The sequence below is a fragment of the Urocitellus parryii genome, chromosome 4 (assembly GCF_045843805.1).
Source record: "Urocitellus parryii isolate mUroPar1 chromosome 4, mUroPar1.hap1, whole genome shotgun sequence".
Classification (NCBI taxonomy): domain Eukaryota; kingdom Metazoa; phylum Chordata; class Mammalia; order Rodentia; family Sciuridae; genus Urocitellus; species Urocitellus parryii.
Window position 1 is genome coordinate 112,233,163 of NC_135534.1, and position 23,269 is coordinate 112,256,431.

The window sequence follows — 23,269 nt, forward strand, 5'->3', positions numbered from 1 at the left end:
TAAGTTGTATCTCACTTTCTCTTCCATTTTCATTTTTCTTCATACAGGTATAAAGAAATATGAAGCCTCGATTGGAAAAGAAGTGTGGAGGGTCCCTGTTGGGTCCCCAAAGCACTCCACATGGGCAAGACAATGGAAATTTCTACTGACAGGTGAGGCAAAGCCTCCTGATCCAACACCAGCCGACTCAGCCCAGCCTAGCCCAACCCATGAAGCTGCTAAGGGTACAGAAAATTCTCTGTGGGAAGGGACTGCCAAGCCAAGGACATAAAAGGCTCAAGGACTGAGCTCTGAGAGCTGCAAGCAGAAGGGATGGGATCAGAGCAGGAGGGAAGGAAATGCAGACTACTGCTTATTCAGATTCCATGACTGAAGGCAAAGACTATAGGACCAAGGCCTGGAAAAGGTGTCTCTTCTTCACATGTTCAATTCTCATTTCTGTAATCACCCAGTTCCTGTAGGAATCATCTCTCCCGGTTCATAGGTGCCCAGCCTCTCTTTGTCTCTTTGTCCACAAATCAGTCTTCTCTGTGTATTTACCCAAGTTGGGTCCTCTTATTCTACCCCCATTTGATCCTGTTGATAACTTCTTAGGCCATTTTGATTAAAGCTTATGGCTGTTCTTCCAGGGCCAAGACTATGGTAGGGCAAGAGAGCTGCCTCAGTAAGGGGGCACTTACTCTTGGGCTTGTGTGTGTGCCCATCCTGACAGCTGAATGCCTCTTTGCCTCACCCTGGTCCTTAGCCCTTGATGATGGCTCAGTGGACAATTATATCAGTGTCAGTGTTATGGGAACTGATGGGGTGAGGCACGACTGAGAATCCTAGCATGTGTGGTACACGCTTTGAGAATGCCAATGGGTACTGAATGCGTACTATACACCAGCTCTATCATAGGAATGAAGTAGCCAATGCACAGTTGAGAAGGATTCTCACCACTAGCACAAGTACCAGGATGACAAGAAATGAGGGTGCTGCTGGTTCTTTTGAGCAGCTGCTAACGTGCTGTTGCTTGGAGCTGTCAGCAGCCCCCTTCTATCCAGTGTTCTGATGTGCCTGCTTCTACACCAGGTCCTGGGTGTGACATGCCAGGCTGACTCCTGGCATTTTCGACTGACTTCTATAGCTACCCATCAGTACTAATATAGATTTCCTTTGCCAGCTGTGCTGTGTTAATCCTTGATAGGTCCTGGCCCAGCAGCAGCAAGCAGGGTTCACAGGGTTTGTTGAACTAGGGTCCCAGGAGCACACATTTGGTGTGCATTCATGGAGGGCATGCTAATGACATTGATGACTTGCGGAACATGCTGGAAGCCTCCAGCCTCATAGAAGATACAGCCATTGTATTTACTGGGATACTGGGTGGGCTGGTGCAGTACCCTGGATACACAGGTTAAAATAATGGTAACACCTAGGGGAGTCTCATGTGCTTGATACACACTTTGGCTCTGGAAGGAGTCAGTCAGAGATCTCTAAGTCTTCAGAGCCTACAGGGGCAGGACCTATGATATATGGCTTTATGTTCAGAATTTATGATTACTTCTCACAAGACCGGAAAGATTTATCTGACTTTAACACCTAGGCGGGATAGGCTTAAGGAGAAGCTGTGTTACTTCTAAGAGCCACTAGATGGTGATACAATCCTGTGGTAGAGCCCAGCGTGGGCAGGTGTTGCGGCCCTGCTTCCTGGAAGGGAGAGTGCAGAGGTTTCCTTACTGGCCCTCTATGCTGGGGGTGATGGTCAGGGGAGAGGATATGGCTCTTCCGGAGGTCTTCTCTTCCCTTCCTTCACTGTTAACTAGCTTTACACCTATTTCCTCTTCTAGAAAATGGTAATAACATTCCCTACCTCATAGGAGTGGTGTGGAAAGGAGATCATGCCCTTAAGGAACTTGTCTCATCAGGGATAATATAAGGGATATGAATGGGCTTATAAATGACACAAGCCTCCCGCTGCCAGTTGCAGCATTTTATCACCTCTGCTCTCATCCATCCTCTTCCCCAATCTGCTGCATAGCACTGGTGTCTGTCATAAATGGATGCCATGCTGCTCTACTAAGGCTAAACTCCCACAGGACAAAGGAGTGAAGAAAGAAAATGGCAGCCCACCTGTCACGTTTCTAAGCTTGTCCCTTCCTGCCCACCTCTCACTATTTGCAGCAACTGAATCAGTTGAGCATCTGCCTGTTTAGCCAACAACTCTTAAGGCGATCTGAAGGGAGGCTCCAGTACTAGGATCTCTGGGAAATGAACAAGACATATCAGCTCCTCTCAGCAGATAAGTCTGGCACTGGAGAGAAGCAAGAAACACTGTGGGGCTCAGAGCATGGCCTTGGAAATGAGGGCTTGGGCTGTGGCTAGACAGTTGGGGAAAGCTCCAAAAGCTGGGGGTTCCACAGTGCTGAGATCTGCCCCTTGGCACTCACCATTAGGGCCAGGCTGCCCGCCCTCCTCAGCTCTGGGCATTGGCTGTTCACTAGAGGCCTGGTACCTGCCTTCTCTCTGGGCCTCTGCACTCACACGGGGCTAATGCAGGAGCATTACGTTAATTAGTTATTCATTTAATTTAACTTCACATTTGGTCTCAATTAAGCTTAAAATGTTCTTCCTCGTAGATGCTACAATAGCACTTGTAATTAAAAAGCAATAATTCTTTGCGTTTCTCCTTTAGAGATCCATTGGGAGGTTGGCTAGTGTGTGTGGGACTAGTGTTGGTGGAGGGGTGTTGGGGGAGGAGGAGGTAAGAAGCAATGGAAAGAAAGGGAAAGAAGCTCTCAATAGAGCTTAGCATTATGAAGCTGCCATGAAGACTAGTAATTGGGAGGAGAAACTCAACATGCCATGGGGATCTGGGATTGAGGTGTAGAGAGTGGCTGCAGAGAACCCTAGGAAGTGGATAAAACAACAGACCTTGCACATAAGGTTGTGGGAATGAGGAGAGGGCCAATGGAGCGTAGGAGACATTCCTGATAGCTGGAAGATGGGAACATATATTCCATAGTAGGTAGATAGAATGTGTTCCCTCCCCACAAGAGATGTCTGTATCCTAATTCCCAAAACCAGTAAATATGTCACTTTACCTGACAGATGTGATAAAAATTGTGGAGGCACTACCCCACCTTGCTAGGTGGGCCCATGTAACCCCAGGGCTCCTTATAAATCAGAGAGAGAAGCAGGAGTGTCAGCTGGAAGATGTTATCCTGCTGGCTTTGAAGACTGAGAAAGCATCCAATGGCCAGGGAATGTGGGCAACTTAGAGAAGCTGGAAAAGGCAGGGAAATGTATTTCCCCCCTAGAGTCTTCAAAGTCTTGTCTTTAGCTCCATGAAACCCATTTCTAACTTCTAACCTCCAAAACCATAAGATAATAAATTTGTACTATTTTAAATCATTGAGTTTGTGATAATCTGTCACAGCTGCAGTAGGAAACTAATGAAGATTCTTTATAAAATTGAAGATGATCAATTTAAAGACAGGAAGACAAAAGAAATCCCCAGCTTTGCTGGGGTTGTGGCTCAGCGGTAGAGGGCTCGCCTAGCACATTCAAGGCCCTGGGTTCAATCCTCAGAATCACATAAAAATAAATAAATAAAATAAAGGTATTGTGTCCAACTACAAAAAAAAAATAAATAAATATTAAAAAGAAAAGAAATCCCCAGCTTAAAAACAAGCAGAGGGCTTGGCTATGTAACATTTACGCACAGTGTCCTTTACATTCGTCTTGAAAACTTCATCTACTAGCTGCTCAGTTGTTTAGTATTTCTGAGCGAGGAGGAAGCCTCAGCCTAATAGAGTGAGACATTCCCAAAATGCAAGGTTGACCAGTGAAGTTGTCTCTGAGGTCCCATGTGTCTTTTAACTGCTCTGCCCAGACTGTTGCCAAACTCCTAAGATTCTGGATTTTCCACCACACTCAGCTGCTTTTCCTTGGTGTTTTTATCAAGTAGATTTGCATTGCCTGACCCTGGTTCCTTTTCCTGTTCTCATTTTATGGAGCAACATAGCATAATAGGAAGGAGTTAAAAGTTTAAACACTAAGTCAAACTGCCTGACTTCAAATCCTGATTCCTGGTTACTCCTGAGTGATCTTGAGCCAACTTCCTCACCAGTCTGTGCCTGTTCCCCACCTGTGAAATGGGGACATTTAAGAGGACCTACTCATAGGGCTGATACATGATAACATAAGTTAGTACTTACAATGCACTTAGAAAAATGCCTAGCACATTTACTAATCTAATAAAAAATGTGATTTCAGCATGTCAAATGCACTTATTTCCAAGATTTGGGATGGATCTAGAGATTAAAGGTTGAACTCTATGAACTATAAAATCCCTTCCAGTCCTGAATTTTTATGCTCCTATGAGAATAATCAACACTTTTCCAGATTTGTTTCCATATGGTTCCGATTCTCACATCTGGAAATTTGTTTCTATGCAACAACAGCCAAACACTTAAAGACTTAAGCCAAGGAGTTAAAATAAAATGTTTGTTATTTATACTATCAATGTTAATTAGCATTCTTTAATGGAACTTTTAACCTTTGGACATGATTTAGGGAAATGGCAGGTACAGATAACTATAGTATCAACCAGTGTAAAAATAAGGAGTTGTTTGAAAGCCAAAAATGATCTTTAAAATGAGAAATGAATTGTTAGGAACCATTGGGAGGTTGGGCTAGTGTGTCAAGTTTGAGTGCCACTACTAACTAGCTGCGAAACGTTTAAAATCCTTTTTCCTCTTTGCCTGTTTCTCATCTGTAAAGTAACAGCAGCAGGTTCTTTACAGATTGAAAATAAAATACAAATGCTTCACTATAGCAGCAATGAAGTAGAGTGATAGCAAAGTCAATGTCTTAAAGAACAAAAAGAAATGGATTACTTTGTTAGAATTAAAACATTTAAAAATAACTGGAATACCTCCATGCTGAGATCAAGTTAGGAAAACAGCCCAAACACCTCAGAGCTGGTCCTTTGATTGAATTACTCCACCAGGACCACTACTTTATGCCCAACAGGCGTTGGATCAGTGTTGACCAATGGCAATATGTGTGGTGTGAAGGAATGGTTGTGCCTAGTCCCTGAATAGCAATACAGTACTGCTGATGCAGTCTTAACATTAAACATCTGATACCCTGTATCAAAAGAGTGCTAGCTTTACTTCCATTTTTATAAGGGACAAGTTTAAGGAACTTAAGTAATTACCCAGTGTGTTTTTCTGGCTTGAGAAACTTCTAAAACAACACACAGCGCCACCTAATGGAATGAACAAACATCTCTACTGTAGGAGCACAGTGGTGTCATGGACAATATGGAAACAAGTGCATTTGAATGTAGAAATCACAATTTTTATTAGATTAGTAAATGTGCTAGGCATTTTTCTAAGTGCATTGTAAGTACTAACTTATGTCATCATGTATCAGCCCTATGAGTAGGTCCTCTTAAATGTCCCCATTTCACAAGTGGGGAACAGGCACAGACTGATGAGGCTCAAGATCATTCAGGAATAACCAGGAATCGGGATTTGAAGTCAGGCAGTTTGATTTAGTGTTTAAACTCTTAAAACTTGTCAGGATTCAATTCTGAAAGGCTATGAAATAACCTGTTTTCTCTCCCTTACCACCTTCCAAACAGTGGGGAACCACTGCGGTCTCTGGACAGAGACCAGAACAGCATAACCTGCCCTAAGGCCACTGATCAGAGACCTGTTAATGAACACTAAAAATGATTTCTTTTGGTATTTAAGGGATGAGCTCTGAGCCCTGCTTCCAGGAGGCCATGAATATAAGGGGTGCCATATGAGACACTGATGATAGGGGCACCCCAATGCTAAAGCCTGAAATTCATTGTGCGCTCTCAGCCTTCCACTTCTGAGACTAAACCTGTGGTGGTTTTTTATTTTGTTTTGTTTTTAGGGTTAGACATGAATACCTTGGGTATGCAGGGAGAAAGTAATGTATCATTCATTTCACCATAGCTGGCAATTACAGACTACAGAAGGCAGGCCGAGCTGAAATACACTTTGCACACACACACACAAAGAGAAGGTGGCAAATGGAGCAGTCAATGTTCCTCTTGTGTGGGCTTGACTTTGCTGCAAACAGGCCTAGGAGTCTGCCACACCTGGGTTTGCACACTGGATGTTGTGTGAAGCTCAAATGAGTCAGTTAGTCTCTTTAAGCTTTAGATTTTTTTCTACTTTAAAATGGGGATGGCTGGGCATGGTAATGCATGCCTGTAATTCTAGTAACTCTGGAAGCTGAGGAGGGAGGATCACAAGTTCAAGGCCAGTCTCAGCAATTTACTAAGAACCTGTCTTAAAATAAAATTAAAAAAAAAAAAAAGAATTGGAGACGTAGCTCAGTGGTAGAACACCCCTGGATTCAATCCCCAGTACAACAACAACAACAAAAAGTGGGGGGTGATGATGACAGATTGTTGTAAAACTTAAATAAACTTCAAAGGTATTAGCAGACTACTGGCATATAACACATACCTAATCAATCTTTCCAACTTGTTCTCTTGGGTCTTCATTTTAAGCCAGAAGACCATTTTCTAAACAGATCTAGGGTGTCAGGATGACACTTCCTAAAGTGACCCTCCAATTAAGCACAAATTTTACTTGGTCAGGGAGATCAGGCACGTATAAAGTTATAATCTAATGCTGATAATATATGTTCCTGATTAGGGTTGAAGAAAGAGTTACAAAGATGGGGAGAGAGTACCACAACCTAAAATGGCCTGTTAAGATAATGTTAAAGCACACAGAGGGACCATATCCTGGAAAAGAACCTATAGATATATGGCAGGAGTACAGTCTACCAACATTTCCCTACCTGTCCTCTAATTTCCAAACAAGTTTGAAATATAAAAATACTACCTTACAGATTGAAAATAAAATACAAATGCTTCACTACATGGCCAAGAGTTTGAAGTGAAAGTCAGCCCCTTGGTGGTTGTTTATTGCTTTATTAGAGCAGAGGAAAGTAATACCCATTGCTTTTATAGGCTTCTGTGACATTATATGCATAGGGTGGTCAATAACCAACATCTAAATTAGTCTTCCAAATTATCACATTAAAGTAACCTCTGTGTTTAAGTGCTTTTACTTTGCAAATAACTACAACTTTTTTTTTTTTCTTTTTTGGTATTGGGAACTGAACCCAAGAGCACTCTATCACTGAGTTATACTCCCAGCCTTTCTTGAAAATTTTTGAGACAGGGTCTCACTAAGTTGCTCAGGTTGGCCTCAAACTTGCAATTCTCCTGCTTCAGCATCTTGAGTAGCTGGGATTACATGTGTCACCACACCCAGCTATGATAATAATTTATAACTAAGAATTTCACATATTATCAAAAAGGGCTTATCCTTCCCCCCAAGTCCACTTATAAATAGCATGACTGAAAATCTACTCTAAGATTATTATTACTATTTCCCTTTCAAAACAGATGAAATTCCTAAGTGCAGGTACTAAGAAGACAGTAGCAGCCCTCCTAAAATGGTGAGAATTGATGCCCATGGGGACAATTTTGCAACTCTGTTTCTGGAAGCCAGAGCTCAAGAGATTTGTCTTAGTGATGAAGGTATATTCCTCTGCCTTCAGATAGGAAGACTGTCAAAATAAGGCTCTGAAGTCCCTTGTTGCTCATCAATGACATAAAAATGGAGCAGAGGAGAACAAGGTCTTGGTTTTCCCCAACAATGCTCAATAGGACCGCAGTGGTTTGGCATAGATTGGTTCCAGGATATGATGAGTTAGAACCAAGAAGAGACCTCCAAGGAAGACAGCGCTGAGGAAAGCCAGCAGGACATAGCGCCCAATGAAAAAGGCATCCACAATCTGGAGAAAGAAAACACCAAAGTGAAATTATTATCCTTCAGCATCCTGGCTGTGTTGATCCAAAATCTATAATAAGTTCATCAGCAGTTGTTCATTCATATTTGTAACTGAGTTCCCTCTATAAATAGATCATTGGAACCAGTTATCCCAAAGAGTTAATGAGAAGTTAGCTTGGTCTAGAAAGAATCATTTTGTTGTTGTTGTTGTTGTTAAAACATATTTTATTATGGAGAATTTGGAACTTATATTAAAATACAATAGTATAAAATTTTGGTGTAGAGCTGGGGCTGTAGCTTAGTGGCAGAACACTTGCCTAGCACATGTTAGACACTGGGTTTGATCCTAAGTACCATATAAAAAGAAACAAATAAAACTAAGGCATTCTGTCCATCTACAACTACAAAACAAAACAACAACAACAAAAACATGGTGTATACACCATGTTTATATATATATATGATCCAGCCATCAACCTACAGCTTTCAGAGGGGTTCATTTTCAAATAAAAAGGTGACTCTTCAAAGTTTTCATCAGATGAGTTCTGAACCCTAACATTTAGTTTCTCAGTGGAGAAGGCAAATGGCCATTTGCCTAAGATAAAACATTAAGAACATAAGTAACTTGCTCCATCATACATTTGGCTGCCTGGTAACCTGTCATACCTGAGGCCCCAATTCTTTCTTTCTTATTCTGCTTTCCTTTTTCTTCTTTTCTTTTGTGGTACTGGGGATTGAACCAAGGGTCTCACCCATGTTACCAGTCCTTGAGGCCCCAGTGTTCCTGGTCTTTGTTGACAAAAATCTGTAACTGCTGGGTGTGGTGGCACACACCTATAAATCCGAGCTACTCAGGAGACTGAGGCAGGAGGACTGCAAGTATAAGTGTGGACTGTCTCAAAATTTTTAAAAAGGTGGGGGCATTTGGGGCTGTAGGTGAAGTGCTTGCCTAGCATGCAGGAGGTCCTGGATTCAGTCCTCAATACTAAAAGAATAAAAATAAAATAGCTATAACCGATGTTGGCTCTATTCACTGTTGTGCTATGTACTACCAGAGCCCCAATTTTCCCAGCGCCAAATGGCGGTAATTAAATTTAGGCAGAAAAAGACCTATTTAATGTATAGATTTTATGACAGCAGTGATTGACTTCACAGAAGCCTTGAAAACTCATATCTAGGAGAGAACCCAAAATATCCAAACAGTGATTGTCATAGGCAAAAAAAAAAAAAAAAAAAAAGGTCTGAAGATGTCCACATCCCAATCCCTAGAAGCTTTGAATATGTTAGATTACATGACAAAGGAGAATTGAGGTTACTAACCAAATGAACCTGAAAACAGGGTTATCTGCATTACCCAGGTGGGCCCAATGTCATCACAAGGGCCCTTGAAAGTTAGAAGGGGAAGCAGGAAAGAGGGTCAGGGAAAGAGGTGTGAGGATGGAAGCAATGTCAGAGAGATGTTTATTGTTGGCTTTGAAGATAGAGGAAGAAGTTGGTGCAGTGGCACATGCCTGTATCTCAGGAGGCTGAAACAGGAGGATCACAAGTTCAAAGCCAGCCTCAGCAAAACTCAGTGAGACCTTGTCTCTAAATAAAATACAAAAAAATAGAGCTGGGATATGGCTCAGTGGTTGAGTGCCCAGAGTTCAATCCCCAGGACACCCGCCCCCCCCCCCAAAAAAAAGGTAAAGGAAGGAGGCGACCAGCTAAGGGCCAGAGGAAACCTCCAGAAGCAGGAAAAGGCCAGGAAATAGACTGTCCCCTAAAATCTCTAGAAAGAAATGCAGCCCTGCTGAACCCTGGATTTTATTTAGCCCAGTGAGACTGATTTTGGACTTCTAACCTACAGAACTGTAAGATGATAAATTTATGTTGTGGGCTCCTATGGTTATAGTAACTTGTTACAGCAGCGATAGGAAACTAATACAGTGCTGATATTCAAAGCACCTGTCAAAATCCAAGCTCTGGTATGATTGCTGAGATCCAAAGACACCAAAAAGAAGAAGACTCAGACACCCCAGCTGCTCCAGAGATTACCCCAACAGTCAACTTATAACAAAGGTCAGTTTGATAAAACAGCTTTAACATAACTTTGACCTTGGCTCTGTTACTGAACAAGTCTCTTGCGGGCTACATGTTTGCTCGTTCGACTGTTTCACTTTTTAATTAGCCAATTAGCAGGCCTTGGGTGCAGAAGGCCCAGGCCATGTATTATTGATACAGTATTGAGCTTGGCTGCTGCAGGGGCCAGCTCTCAAGACCTGAAAATGAGAACTCCATTCTGCTGGCTATGCTGACAAACACATTTTGCTCAAACCCCATTCTGTCCTGAGTCTGAAACTCATATGACAGAAAAGATTTCAACAGTGTTTACTCTATTGCCTTCTTCTAATAGTCACTTCTGTAGCGACACAGAAATCTTATCACTCTCTCCTCTAAGTAAGGACACTGAGGTAAGAATTTACCCCTGGCTCACACACACAGTACTTCTACCTTCAGAGTGGTTTCCAAATGTAAACAAAAGACCTGGAATTAATGAAAATAATTCCTTGAATTTGTGTGGTATTATTCCCTTGGAGTTTTTGAAACTAATTTCCTTCCTTTTGTCAAGGTTTAATTCTATATAAGGTTGGAAGTATGTGTTCACTATAGTCCAAAAGTCTGTGTACTGTTGTTTAGTATCAAATTGGTAACCTGTGTATTCTCTGGGCTGGCCCCTGATATTCTGCTGAATCCCAACAATGAAGATTTTGAAGGTAGACCTCAGCTTGAATCTTTGCTCTGCTTCTTAATGTATATGTATGAATTTGGGCAAGTTACCTTAACCTCTACAACTCCTGTGTCCTCACCTATAAAATGAGGACAGTAATAGTACCTACTTTGTACTAGTTAGGTTGGCCTGAAGTTTAAATGAGACAGTATAAACATGCTTACATAGGACCTAGCACACAGTAATCCTTTAATAAATGTTAGCTATTATCATCATTACTGTTTAAAAATTAAAATAGAGGTTGAGAAAAAAGAAGCTATTAGAAGAAGCAATGGAACAAATGAAGTCAATAACCTTATCAGGTTCCTATGGGGTTTGAGACCAGTTGTGCATGGTTAAACCAGCACCCCATTCATTCAGGAATGGGTGAGATCTCCAGCAAAGAAGTATAGAGAGGTGATAAGAATCCATTTACAGAGGTGGAAGCTGGCATATGTAGACCAATGAAATTGTTAGTATTGAATTAATTTATATCTTCCATTTCTGCTTTCCACAGAAATGTTCCTCTTTCCCCACTTCTCTATGGAAATGATTCTCTCCACATTATGAGTGGAAAAGGCATACTAGATGGAGATGGAAATTCATGTTGCTCAGCACCCTGATGGTACTACATCAATTTCAACCCAAGATATGAGGATGTGAGCCAAGGCTACCTGAAATGGGACCTCACTTTGGGAGCAGGACTACTCCCATTTCTAACTCTTTTCTCTTTCTCTGTCCCCACAGTAGAAGGTGGCCTTACAACACAATGTTATTCAACTTGATGCAAGTTGGAGAAGAGAACATCTCAGGCAAACCTCTGCCTAGAAGTGTTGCAGATGGAATTCAGAAGATTCTTTTCTTGAGTGAAGGCGTAGAGGGTCTTAAAATTCCCTCTGAGCTTTTCCATCGTTGCCTGAACACTGCAATTCTAACACATCTCAGGTCACAGGGCAGGATGATGGTTTGGACCAGAGGACAAAATGAAACCAACAGCTTTACCTTCGTTTCGACCTCTGGGGCTGGAAATTCACTGGCTCGGGGAAAAAGTAATAGAACAGACGTGATGATCACAGCACCAAGGAATACAAAAATGACAGAGAACCTGGGACCAAAAAGAGAAAATATTAAAAGCACCGTTTTTTCTTTTATGAGGGCCAGACTGGCCTTTCCTTGGGGTCAATATTCTATGTTTCAGTTCCTTAACAGAGTCCAGAGACCTGCTGTGTCCACAACCAGCCTCCATCCCAAAGTCTTTCTTCCTAGACGGGTACCAGCTGTATGCATTCCCCTTTATTCTGGGAAATTCCTAACAGCGGGAATTCATAGTTTTCATTTGTGCTTCTGCATGAAGTCATTAAGAAAACACAACAAAGCAGTCCCTCCCCATTCCCACTTAGGATACTTTAGCAAATTCTTAATTCTCTGCTTCCTACTGACACTAAAATGGAGTGTCCAGAGTGGAACTCTATTTTCAGGTTCCGTTAGTAGCCTAACTCTGTTCCAAGTCAATGCCAGGTGCAGAAGGCCAGTTAAACCCACTGAAGGCTTCTTTCGTTTCCCTGGGTCAGGCCTAGAGCCTTAGAGACTGGACCAAGCAAGTGCCATAAATCTGAACAATTAAGAAAAACTCCCACATTCAACCCCAAGAGATTCAATAGGCAGTGAAAGCAGATTTTCTTGTCATCTCTTGTCTTCCCTGATCTCCTCCATAGTAAGAACTGAAAAATACACTTCCCTTCTCCTCCCACCTCTGCCTCAGAGCATAAATAACACAGTTAGTGCTTATGATAAGAGGTTAAAATGCAACTCATTCAAACTGCCAGTAATTACAAAAATGATCTTCTGAATTCTAAATGTTTAATGAGCGTCAGCGATTTTGCCTCTAATTGCTTTTACCTAGGACTCCCAGCTGGAAAGAATGCCTTACCTAGCTATCCCGGAGGCTCTGGATAACAGCACACACAGCAGCAGCACCAACACCCAGAGCAGGGCTAAGATGAACACGCCAGCACCCACTCCGAGCACCGTGCCAGCCATCCTGGGGAGGAAGACATCATCAGCCTTCACTCTGTCTGGGACCCCTACCCACACCCACTTCTAGCATTTAGACAAATACAGAAAGCCTGACCTCATTATGGGGAAGTTTTTGATGATTGGTGTGTAGGATCACTCACTACAGGTCTTTAATTTTCAAGAATGTCCAGTCCCAGAGTCCCTTAATGGGAACTAGAAATTTAGAACCCAAAGCCTTTCTTTATGGCTTTTCTGCTCCATGTGTGTAATTTTAAATTTGGTCTCTGAATTCTACTTTAACTTCTTCCCCAAGCCACAGTAGAACACTAAACTCTCCCTTGCTATAATATCCTAACTAAGGTCTGTTAAAGGCAGAAGGGCCTGCGAGTTCCAGGGCCAAAGCAGAAGTTGAAGCTCTTAGGTTAAAATCATGGGATGAACTTTGACTCACCAGGCAATCATGAGACAGAAATTTCCACTCTACTGTTGAGTGCTTATTTGCAAAAGGAAGAAAATTTCCAGTCCTTAAAGAACAACCACCATCACTACTTCTGAACATTTACTATGTGCATAGTACTTTACAAATGTATCTCATTTAATCATGGCAATAAGCTTTGGAGGGAAGTATTATATGTCCATGTCTCAGAAGGAGTCAGTGCAGTATAACTGCAAAGGGGGATGTGCTGTTTTGCTAATTAGTGCCTTACAACAAGAGAAATTCGTTCTCTCGCTGTTCTTGAGATGAAAAGTAAAAAATAAAGGCATCAGTAAGTCCACACTCCTAATAAAGGATTTAGAGGAGGATCCTTCCAGGCCTCTTCCAGCTTCCGGTGGCTCCACATGTTCCTTGGCTTGTGACTCACAACTCTAGTCTCTGTTCCTGTCTTCACGTGGCCTTCTCTGTCTCTTGTCTTCTTCTGGCTGCTCATTATAAGGGCATCTTCACTGAACTTCAGGACCACTCAAGTAGTCTAGTATGATTTTATCAAAGCTCCTTAACTTAATTACATCTACAAAAACACTTTAGTCAAATAGGTTCACATTCATATATTTAGGCTGTGGACATAACTTTGGGGGGCTACCAATCAACCCACTACAGGTCAACACCATACTACCATACTTGCCCTGATTTTCTTTCCAGTACCAGAGACAAGTCTTAAGCAACAGATTCTTCCTTAGCTTGCTGGTTTTCTTTACCTGATATCTAAATGTCACAAAAATTTATCTATGAGAGGTTTTGTTAAAAAGTTATTGGAAAAGAAGCTCTAATCATGAACTACTTTTAAAACACAGTAATTCAATCAACATTCATGATGTCCCTACCATGTAAAGCACCATTCTACAAGCTGGGGATGACAAAGGTAGGTGAGAAATCTCTCCCAGCAGAAGCTTTAGGTCTATTGGAGAATACCATCACATAAACAACTGCCCATGTTACATTTTGTTAAGTAGCAAAGTGCAGCAGGAACTGGGATATTGAGAAGGGTTACAAAGGGTTACAACGGAGGGACCTTGCACAGGAACTCTCTGGAAAGAATCAGTGAGGCAAGATGAGGAGTAAGGGGACAGGCCTCTCTAACCTCACTGGGGAGCATTATGCCCCTCCTAGGCACCTCATGGATGTTGTCCCAACTACTCCAGCAAGCCAGTGTTTCCCCATCTCTATGTCTTTGTACTTGGCTATTTCTAAAGCCTGTAACTAACCCTCAATCCCCAATAATCCCTCTACTATTTGTAGGGCTAGACTCTCTTCATGGTTCCCATCTTGGCTTCCTCAGAGAAGGAATAGCACTTCCTCTGAGAGGTCTTCCCCGATTACCTTGTCTAAAGTAATCCTCCCAAACAGTGATTTTTCATCTCCCTAGTTCCTTCAGAGTACTTGTCATTAATTGTAGTTAATTTTTTCTCTATGTGGGGAGGTACTGGGGACTGAACCCATACTGAGCCACATTCCTGGCCCTTTTTATTTTGAGACAGGGTCTTACTAAGTTGTTGAGGCTGGCTTTGAACTCACAATCTTCCTGTCCCAGCCTCCAGTCGCTGGGATTACAGGCATGTACCACTCCACTTGGTTAACTTATTTATTCATTTTCTTACAAGTTTATTTTTTGTCTCTCCAACTAGAATAATAAATTCACGAAGGCAGAAACTTTATCTTTTTCACCTGGTATCCCCAGTTTGTAGCTCAGAGGTTATACGGAATAAATTTGTTTGATGAATAAATAAAGCAGTGCTAACAAATCTGAAAATCAAGTGAGGGAGTAATAAGGTCATCTCAAGGTTTAGAAGGATGACCAGATAACTTCTGGTCCATGCACTGGACAGTACTAACAAAGGGAACAACAGTGAACACGTGGAAATGCTCAATAAGACAAATTAAAAAGAATTTAACAAATACACAAAGCAATGAAGGAAAATCCTTAAGTACCCTAAATAAAAAAATATAACTCAAAGCCTGAGTGATTAGTGAGGACTGAGCACTGAGTCCTACAGGGGTGCTGGCAGCAGATACAGGCCTTCAGAGTGGTCCTGTCCTGGCCAGATGAGATCTCAGGCCCATGATGCAGAGAACTAGAACTAAGAACAATATATCATGCTGGGCCCTCAAAGAGCTAATGGTTTTTGAAATATGGTCTGAAAAATTGCTAATGATTTCAAAGAAATCTAGACAAGTGACTCAGGGCACAAGTGAAAAAGACTAGCCCAAGAGAAATCTGAATCCTTACCTGCATTTAAATATAGAGTTCAAGTACAATACTAATGTGGTATGGGAATCTCAGTAGAAAAGATTAACATAAAAACTAGACTAAAAGTAAGGTACCTAAAGGATCCCAGCTGAGATCATCTATTAGGATGCCACCACAGATGTGCATATAAGACTCAAGAGTGGATTTAATGAGGTTTTCAGACATAAAAAGACTGAAATTCACCTTGTGGGAGGCTGACATAGCATGTAACTAGTGTTTGCTTCCCTTCCTGGTTGGCTGAGGCACTGTAGGTCACCCCGTGATCTGGTTGCTTTTAAGTAAGGGAAGATGATAGCCCCAATCTTGAAGGTAGAGACAACGCAAATGTGTCTTTGTGCATGGGCGTGCTTTCCTACTAGCCCCATGGGTTGAGCTACGCTCACCTGTTCCTTTGTGATATTACCCCTTGTCTAGTTTGGGATAGAATGTTCCATGAAAATGCCCTTTTATGTGTCCCCTTCTCTTACTCTTGCCATCACCCCCTTGGGTGTGGCCTTCCTAGATGTCAATCAACCTGCTGACAGCAGACATCATGAAGCTAGACTCAACTCCCTGAAGCCTGACCCCCTTGCTTCATTTGAATGGCTTCTCCTAAAATAAAGGGGTCAGCACGCGCTCGCTCGCTCCCTCGCTCGCTCGCTCTATGGACACTTAAGGTCAGAGGAGCTGTCACAGCACCCCCAAAGAAAAAGGTATTTCTGTCTTGTGTGGTTATTTTGCACAGCCCAGTTCCCCTTAAGTGAACCCTGAGTGTTTTAGTCACATGGATCACGACAGGTAGTGTCCCTGGGTGGGCAGGTTTGAGGGTTTAAGTCGCAGGAATGCGACACACAGATCCTCACTGAAAGAGCTACTTAGGAATGTACTCCAACAAAAAGGAAAATGAACCAAAAAAGATATAAGGAAAAATGGTGAGAAAGACATTAGCAAAAATTGACTATAAATATTCCTGCAATGATAATGACGACTAATTTTCAAGGGGTTAAAAATGAGAAAACGAAGATATTACTCAACAGTTATATGGAAGGTGAGAAAGAATAGTTCAAAGTAAAAGCAGTCAATATATATTACTTGCTCTGAAGGAGGAGTTAATGATTAGTTAAGTTTTACTAAGCAAAAGATAGATATTTGAAGACACATAGGCACATACTAAATAACAGAAAGAGAATGAACAACTTCCACACGAGTGAAAAAAAAATAATAAAGGAAGAAAACAAGAGGGGGTGATGGCAAGGGGTAAAAAGGAAGGAAAATTTAAAAATATAAGATAAAACTGAAAATTACAACAAAAAGCATAGTAAATACAAACATATTAATTATATTAATTATACTTGATTATTAAAGGATTCTCATGCTATATTTAAAAAAATAAAAAACATCTCTTTATAAAAGCTACACAAAAAGCATAAAGAAAGAGAGGTTCAAAATAAAGAGACTGAAAAGAAACACTAACAAAACAATACTAGGGGGAAAGTGTATTGGGAAATGTTTAATAGGTGTAGAGTTCTACTTTTACAAGATGAAAAATTTCTGGAGATCTGTTTCATGATAATGTAAATATACTACACTAATGAACTGTACATATAAAAATGGTTAATATGGTAAATTTTATGTTATGTGCTTTAAATCACAATTTGGAAAAACAAGTGAAACAAAAATATAAGTTGGTAAAGCAATATTAGTATCAAGGATATGTGTTAAGCTTGAAAAATATTAATAATAATAATAATCACACGCTGGGTTTGTAGCTCAGTGGTAGAAAGCTTGCCTAGCATATGTGAGGCACTGGGTTCAATTCTCAGCATCATATAAAAAATACAAGTATTGTGTCCATATACAACTAAAAGTATTTAAAAAAAAAAAAGAAGAATCACAAAAGGAATAATTTGGCAAAAAGACACAACTTGAAATAAATATGAACCTAACATAAGTGACATAAATGACATAAATATGAACCTAACATAAATGACATAATATTACAATAAACAAAGCCACAAATTTAGTGGAAGATTTTTTTTTTTTTAAAGAGAGAGTAAGAGAGAGAGAGGGACACAGAGAGAGAGAGAATTTTTAACATTAATTTATTTTTCTTAGTTCTCGGTGGACACAACATCTTCGTTTTTTGTATGTGGTGCTGAGGATCGAACCCGGGCCGCACGCACACTAGGCGAGTGCGCTACTGCTTGAGCCACATCCCCAGCCCCTAGTGGAAGATTTTAATGTAACTATCTTAGAATCTAACAGATCAAGCAGATAAAAAATAAAAATAAACACTTGACAAAGAGGTTATCCAAATGACCAATATGTGAGAAGCAGTTCAACTTCATTATTCATCAGGAAATTGCAAATAAAAACCAAAATTCATTACTCCTACATACCTGCAAGAATGGCTGAAATGAAAATGACAGACAACATAAGTGTTAGTAAAGATGTAGATTAATTGGAACCCTCAAACACCGTGGTAAGAGTATAAATTGTTATAACTGCTCTGGAGACTACTGACAGTATCGATCAAAACTGAAAATTCATGTCCCCCAGATCCAGCTCTTCTATTCCCAGTTGTATTCTAACAGAGATGCACACAGAAGTTCAAAACCCATGTACAAGAAGTTCATTCCAACCCTATTTGAAATAGCTGAAAAAAGAAACAACCCACATGTCCACCAATACAAAGGATAAATATGTTTCATAATTCTTTCATAACAATTCAATAGAATAAAGCAATAGAATGAACTTGGATGAATTTCACAAATACTAAGTGTAAAATAACAGAGGCAAAAAAGTTTATACTGTTTGATTCCATTTATATAATGTTCAAAAAAAGTTCAAACTACTTTGGGAGGTTAGAAGTCAAAGAGTATGTTTTCCATTCAGAAAGTAGTGACTGGAGGGAGCTGAAAGAGGTTCTGGAGTGCTGATAAAAATTTGTTTATTGATCTGGGTGTGGGTTACCTGGATTCACTCATTTTGGTAAACTGTACCTAGCTATACATTTAAGATGTGTACACTTTTCTGTATTGTGTGTAATACTTCACTAAAAGGTTTCTTTTGAAGAATCTTAAGAGACATATCAATCAAATGTAATATATGGACTCTGTTTGGGTCTTGATTCAAAAAAGCCAGTATGAAAAAGAAAACCTTTTAAAAGATGACTGGAGAAATTTCAACAGTATCTGGATATTTGATGATATTAGGGAATTATGTTTTTTTTTTAAGTGAATTAAAAAAAAAAAAAAAGCTATTGGGCTGGGGATGTGGCTCAAGCGGTAGCACGCTCGCCTGGCATGCGTGCGGCCCAGGTTCGATCCTCAGCACCACATACAAACAAAGATGTTGTGTCCGCTGAAAATTAAGAAATAAATATTAAAATTCTCTCTCTCTCTTAAAAAATAAAAGATATTGAAGGCTCTTTAGGATATACACATATATACATGTAACACATCAGAGAATAGAAAATGTGACTAGGAGCTTCATATTCTCTGGGGGAGGGGAAGTGAAGTAGCTAACATGAAGTAAGACTGGTTGTGAGCTAGTTGTTGAAACTGGGTGAAGAGAGTGTTGATGTTGGCTATACTATTTTTATACTTTTGAATATATTGGAAACCTTCACACTAGAAAGATATGTGTATGTATATGTATGTAAGTGTGAATAAATGTAACAAAAGATTTGTAAGATTATTGTAGTTAAAATTATAAAATCTTATTAAAGATCGTTTTCTAAGAAGCACCTGGACAGAGAAATAAAGTAGCCCTGAATAAAAAAATAACCCATGTTGCTAGATGGTTCAATTCAAAGATTTCAATTTTCTTTAACCTATACATTTAATGCAATTCTAACCAAAATCTAAAAATAATTTTTGTAGAACTTGAAAATGAATCCTAAATTCATATGAGTAAAAACCCAAGAATAGCCAGAACAATTTTGAGAAGTAGAATGGCAACTTGCCTTTCTTGTTACCAACTGCCACAAGACACATTATAAAACCAAGGTAATTAAAACAGTGTGATAGTGGCACAAAGACACATGGACCAGCGGCATGAAATTGAGAACCTAGAAACGGATCCATGCATTTGTCAGAACTTCATGCAGGAAGGAGTTGGCTCTGCGATTCAGTGGGTAAAGGATTTCATAGCTGGTGGTGGGACAAATGATTATCCAACCGGAAAATAATAAAACTAGACCTCTACATTATATCATATACAGAAGCCAATTTTAAATGGAACTAATTCATAATGAAATAGCATATGTTTAAAAATATGAATGTTCAGGCTGACTACACTAGAATACATAATGAAGTACAGTAGTCAGATGCTCGCACCTAAACTTAGAATCACCATGAACGCAAAAGCTACAAATGCAGACTATGCAGGTGTGTTGTGCTGGCAACTCAAATACCACGAGCTGTGCTGCCTTTAGTTATGTGATTTTTCTAGAGTGAGGAACAACTCTTGTTAAAGTTCCAAACCACAAATTAGTATAATTTTCCCTTGATTTACATTAGAGTTTCATTCCTGGAAATTTTACTATATTAAACTTGCCAAAAAATACATTATGTTAATATGAAAAATAGAGTTAGGTTCTGGGCCCAGATAATTAGAATCGAATACCCTGAGGAAAAGTAGTATAGGATGGAGGACAATTCTTTACCTGATAACTATCCCGTGCATTATGGAACACCTTGCATCCCCAGCCCTGCTAGGTAAATTCCAATACTTCCTTCCAATGATAATAACTAAATATGTCTACACAAATCCCAAAATACCCCCAATCCAAGGCAGTACCACCTCCATGAAGAACTAGTGTTCTGGAAAAATTCTTGGGTCATCACTACGACTTTATTCTTGATAGCATAACAACAGGAAAAAAAAAAAAACACCTTGAAATGTTCATCAATAAGGAAATGAATACAATATTTTATATTCATAATGAACACTTCAAATGAATGAACTTGATCTATATGTACTGCTATAAATATAACTAAAAACCAATGTTGAGTGATAAAAATTGCAAATGAAATCCACAATATACTATTTGTAGTTTAAAATTAAAATAAACTTTAATAATACATATTGCTTAGGATGTACATATATACAGCAAAAGCATAAAAACATGAGCATTAATGATATAATTTCAGGAGAGTATTTGCCTCTCTGGGGAAAGGAAGGAAAGAGCAGAGGAAAGGAAAGAAAAGTGATCTAAACTAGATCTATGAGGTTTTTATTTCTTTAAAATTAAAAGCTTAAATAGATAAGCCAGAAAGTGAATATTTATTAATCTGGAACACAGGTATTTGATATACTATCAAATGTAATATTCTCAAGTTTAGTTTTAAAAAGTTAACTGATGACAGAGTACAAAGAGAGATGATGAGGATATAAGCTTTCCTTGGTTGTGGAAATAGAAAATCTAAGGAGAAGGTTTTAGAAATTACTCATATTTCTGAGTTTGGTTGATTGGGCTGATACCTCTAAGAAAATAACTACTTAAGGTTAATTGGTGCTCTTTATGATACTGCACAATAACCTGTAAGACCTAGACCAACTCTAACATCTTAGAATATAGGATAATGGTAGTTAAAACTGAATCATTTGAAACATATCCCTTTAATATCCCACAGAAACTTAAAAACTCAGGAGACACTGGGTTCTACAGACACTGGGTTACAGCTTTCAAGTATGAGATAAATATTAATACTAGAATTAGCTATTTCTGAGAATGGGGTTCATGACTTTATAACCAAACTGCACATTTTCTTACCATATGTAGAAAGGAAGGAGCTGGGTATACTAAAGAAAGATGTTGTAGAGAAATGAACATCTAAGCATTTCATTTTGTTAATTCAATATGAGAATAATACTTTTGCTCATTTCCTCTATTGGAATAGTTAAATTATTATTTTTGAGTCAGATATGATAAAAAGTAAAGTTTTTATTGAATATTCAGAACTTCTTCAAATCTTGGAGAATTGATGGTTTAGTCACCCTGATTTCAAGAGTAAGTCCATTTACTTAATAAATGTAGCATGTACTTATGTATTCATTTATTTTGCAGTAATGGGGGTTGAACCTAGGTCCTCCACACACAAGCACTCTACCACTGAGCTATATATCCCCAGCCCATTATATTTTATTTTGAGACATGAAGCCTTGACCTTACAATGCCCAGGCTGGCCTTGAACTTGTGGATCCTCTTGCCTCAACCTCCTGAGTTGCTAGGACTACAGGTATACACCATAAGTCCAGCAATATCACTGGGCTAAATTTGAACACTGTTCGGTAGCTGACAACGGGACCGAATATAGGATCAATTTTTTTCCCCTCTATGTTGATGCTGTGAGATATTTTTTTTTTTAAAGAAAGTTTCTTCAAACCCTTTTGGATGTATTTGTATTTGTCATTTATCTAAGGTTGGTTCTACATGCCCTTTCAGAGAAATCTGATAGAGAAGCACACAGTGTGGAGACTGACCCTAGTTTACTAAAAATACAGCACCCAGCACTAAGTTGAAAATCTTGAGTGAGAATACTAATGGCTATTATAAGATGACTTACTGTCCAGGACAAATATGGACTCCGTAGAGGGTAATAAAGCTTAATAGCTGCTGGTGATGGGTGATACCTCACCCATTGCCCGATTTTCACGTGGACTCAAGCCCTTAAAAGCAACAGAAGAAAACAATGGATTACAGGAGTGAATGGCCCTTCAGAAGGAATCCTTTTCAATTTTTTCTACAGCTTGTCCCAAACACTTAAAAATAATCAGAGGACTTTCACATTTTTATTTTTCTACTTTAAATATTTATCATTTGAATTTTAAAATATTAAGATATCGCCTCCAGCTTTATTAAGTCCCATGCACGTCTGGGACAAAAACCAATTGTCAAGCTACCTAAATGCCACGGATGTGACGTCCACTCTTACTTAACACACTGTTAGAAAGGCGGCGCGGGGGGGGGAGGGGGGTCGTCCATGGATTCTGATCCTGTCCTTGCACCCCTTTCCAGGTCATGGTTGCGTTTTGAAAGTGACAGAGATTCAGTCCGCTAGCTCCATCACCCATCAGCTACCAGCACTGCAGCCGGGAAACACCGGGCTGCTAGGAGCTCCTCCACTCTCCCCAGCCCGGCTGCTGATTCAAACTGGCAAGAGGAAAAGAGTGCCCGCACGTCTCATCAGAATGCTCACCTGACTATCTCCTAGCAGTTGGAGAGGGATTACGGTTTCAGACAAAAGGAAAACGAAGGCACTGACATTTTACTTTCTTAAGAGCATGATACAGAAAACAGTCCCTCCTTCTCGGCATTCTATCAAGAATTTATTAGCCGCCGGGTCTTGGGCCCAGACCCGCGGTAAGGGTAGTCTGTGATGTCCGCGCACCGCCCGCCCACACTGTTTTCCAGACTCTGCAGCCGGAGTCTCCATCCTTCTCGCTACTCCGCATCTGTCCGGCTTTCCTCACGGCCGCTCTCCTCATTGGGTTCCCGGGTGACCCCACTTCCCCGGACCCGACTCATACCTCAATGTCCCGCAGGTTCCAGTCCGCCGAGGCTTTGATCTACTTAGAACGAATCACAAGTGGGCTTTCATTCAGGCGATTTCGGATTCGCTAATCAGTGCTGCTCTTTCAACGCCCAGCTTTCCTCTCATTAGCTTACACTTGCCGCGACTCCAGGCAACGCCAAGTGTAGTGGGTGGGCACATTGTCCTCAGTTCCGCATTTCCATTGGTCGGTGCTGGTCGGTTTTGGGCCTTGGCTCAACTTCGATTGGATAGATTCGCCTCACCACGCCCCATACCACTGTCAATCATATTATTCTCTCTAACCCGCTGGACCATTGGTTTGTGTTGCCTGAGGGCGGGCTTTTGGACCGGAGAGCGGTTCTCCAGGTTTCCTTCGCGGTCTCCATGGAGACTGTACGGCCCCGC

At 40.3% G+C, this 23,269-nt stretch overlaps 1 protein-coding gene across 2 annotated transcripts; it reads right to left on the bottom strand.

The window, feature by feature from the left end:
• Positions 1-5,380: 5,380 nt before the first annotated feature.
• Positions 5,381-22,887, bottom strand: Tmem218 (transmembrane protein 218). 2 transcript variants are annotated; one of them, XM_026404596.2, is made up of 5 exons: positions 22,860-22,887; positions 21,896-21,998; positions 12,512-12,622; positions 11,584-11,686; positions 5,381-7,836 (listed from the first exon to the last, which is right to left on the bottom strand). In XM_026404596.2, the coding sequence occupies exons 3-5, from the start codon at positions 12,619-12,621 to the stop codon at positions 7,702-7,704; spliced, it is 348 nt and encodes a 115-aa protein (XP_026260381.1). In that variant the 5' UTR covers position 12,622; positions 21,896-21,998; positions 22,860-22,887; the 3' UTR covers positions 5,381-7,701. The 2 variants fall into 2 exon arrangements, with proteins under 2 accessions (XP_026260381.1, XP_026260382.1); XM_026404597.2 differs by lacking the exon at positions 21,896-21,998 and having other exon boundaries at positions 22,860-22,875.
• Positions 22,888-23,269: the final 382 nt, after the last annotated feature.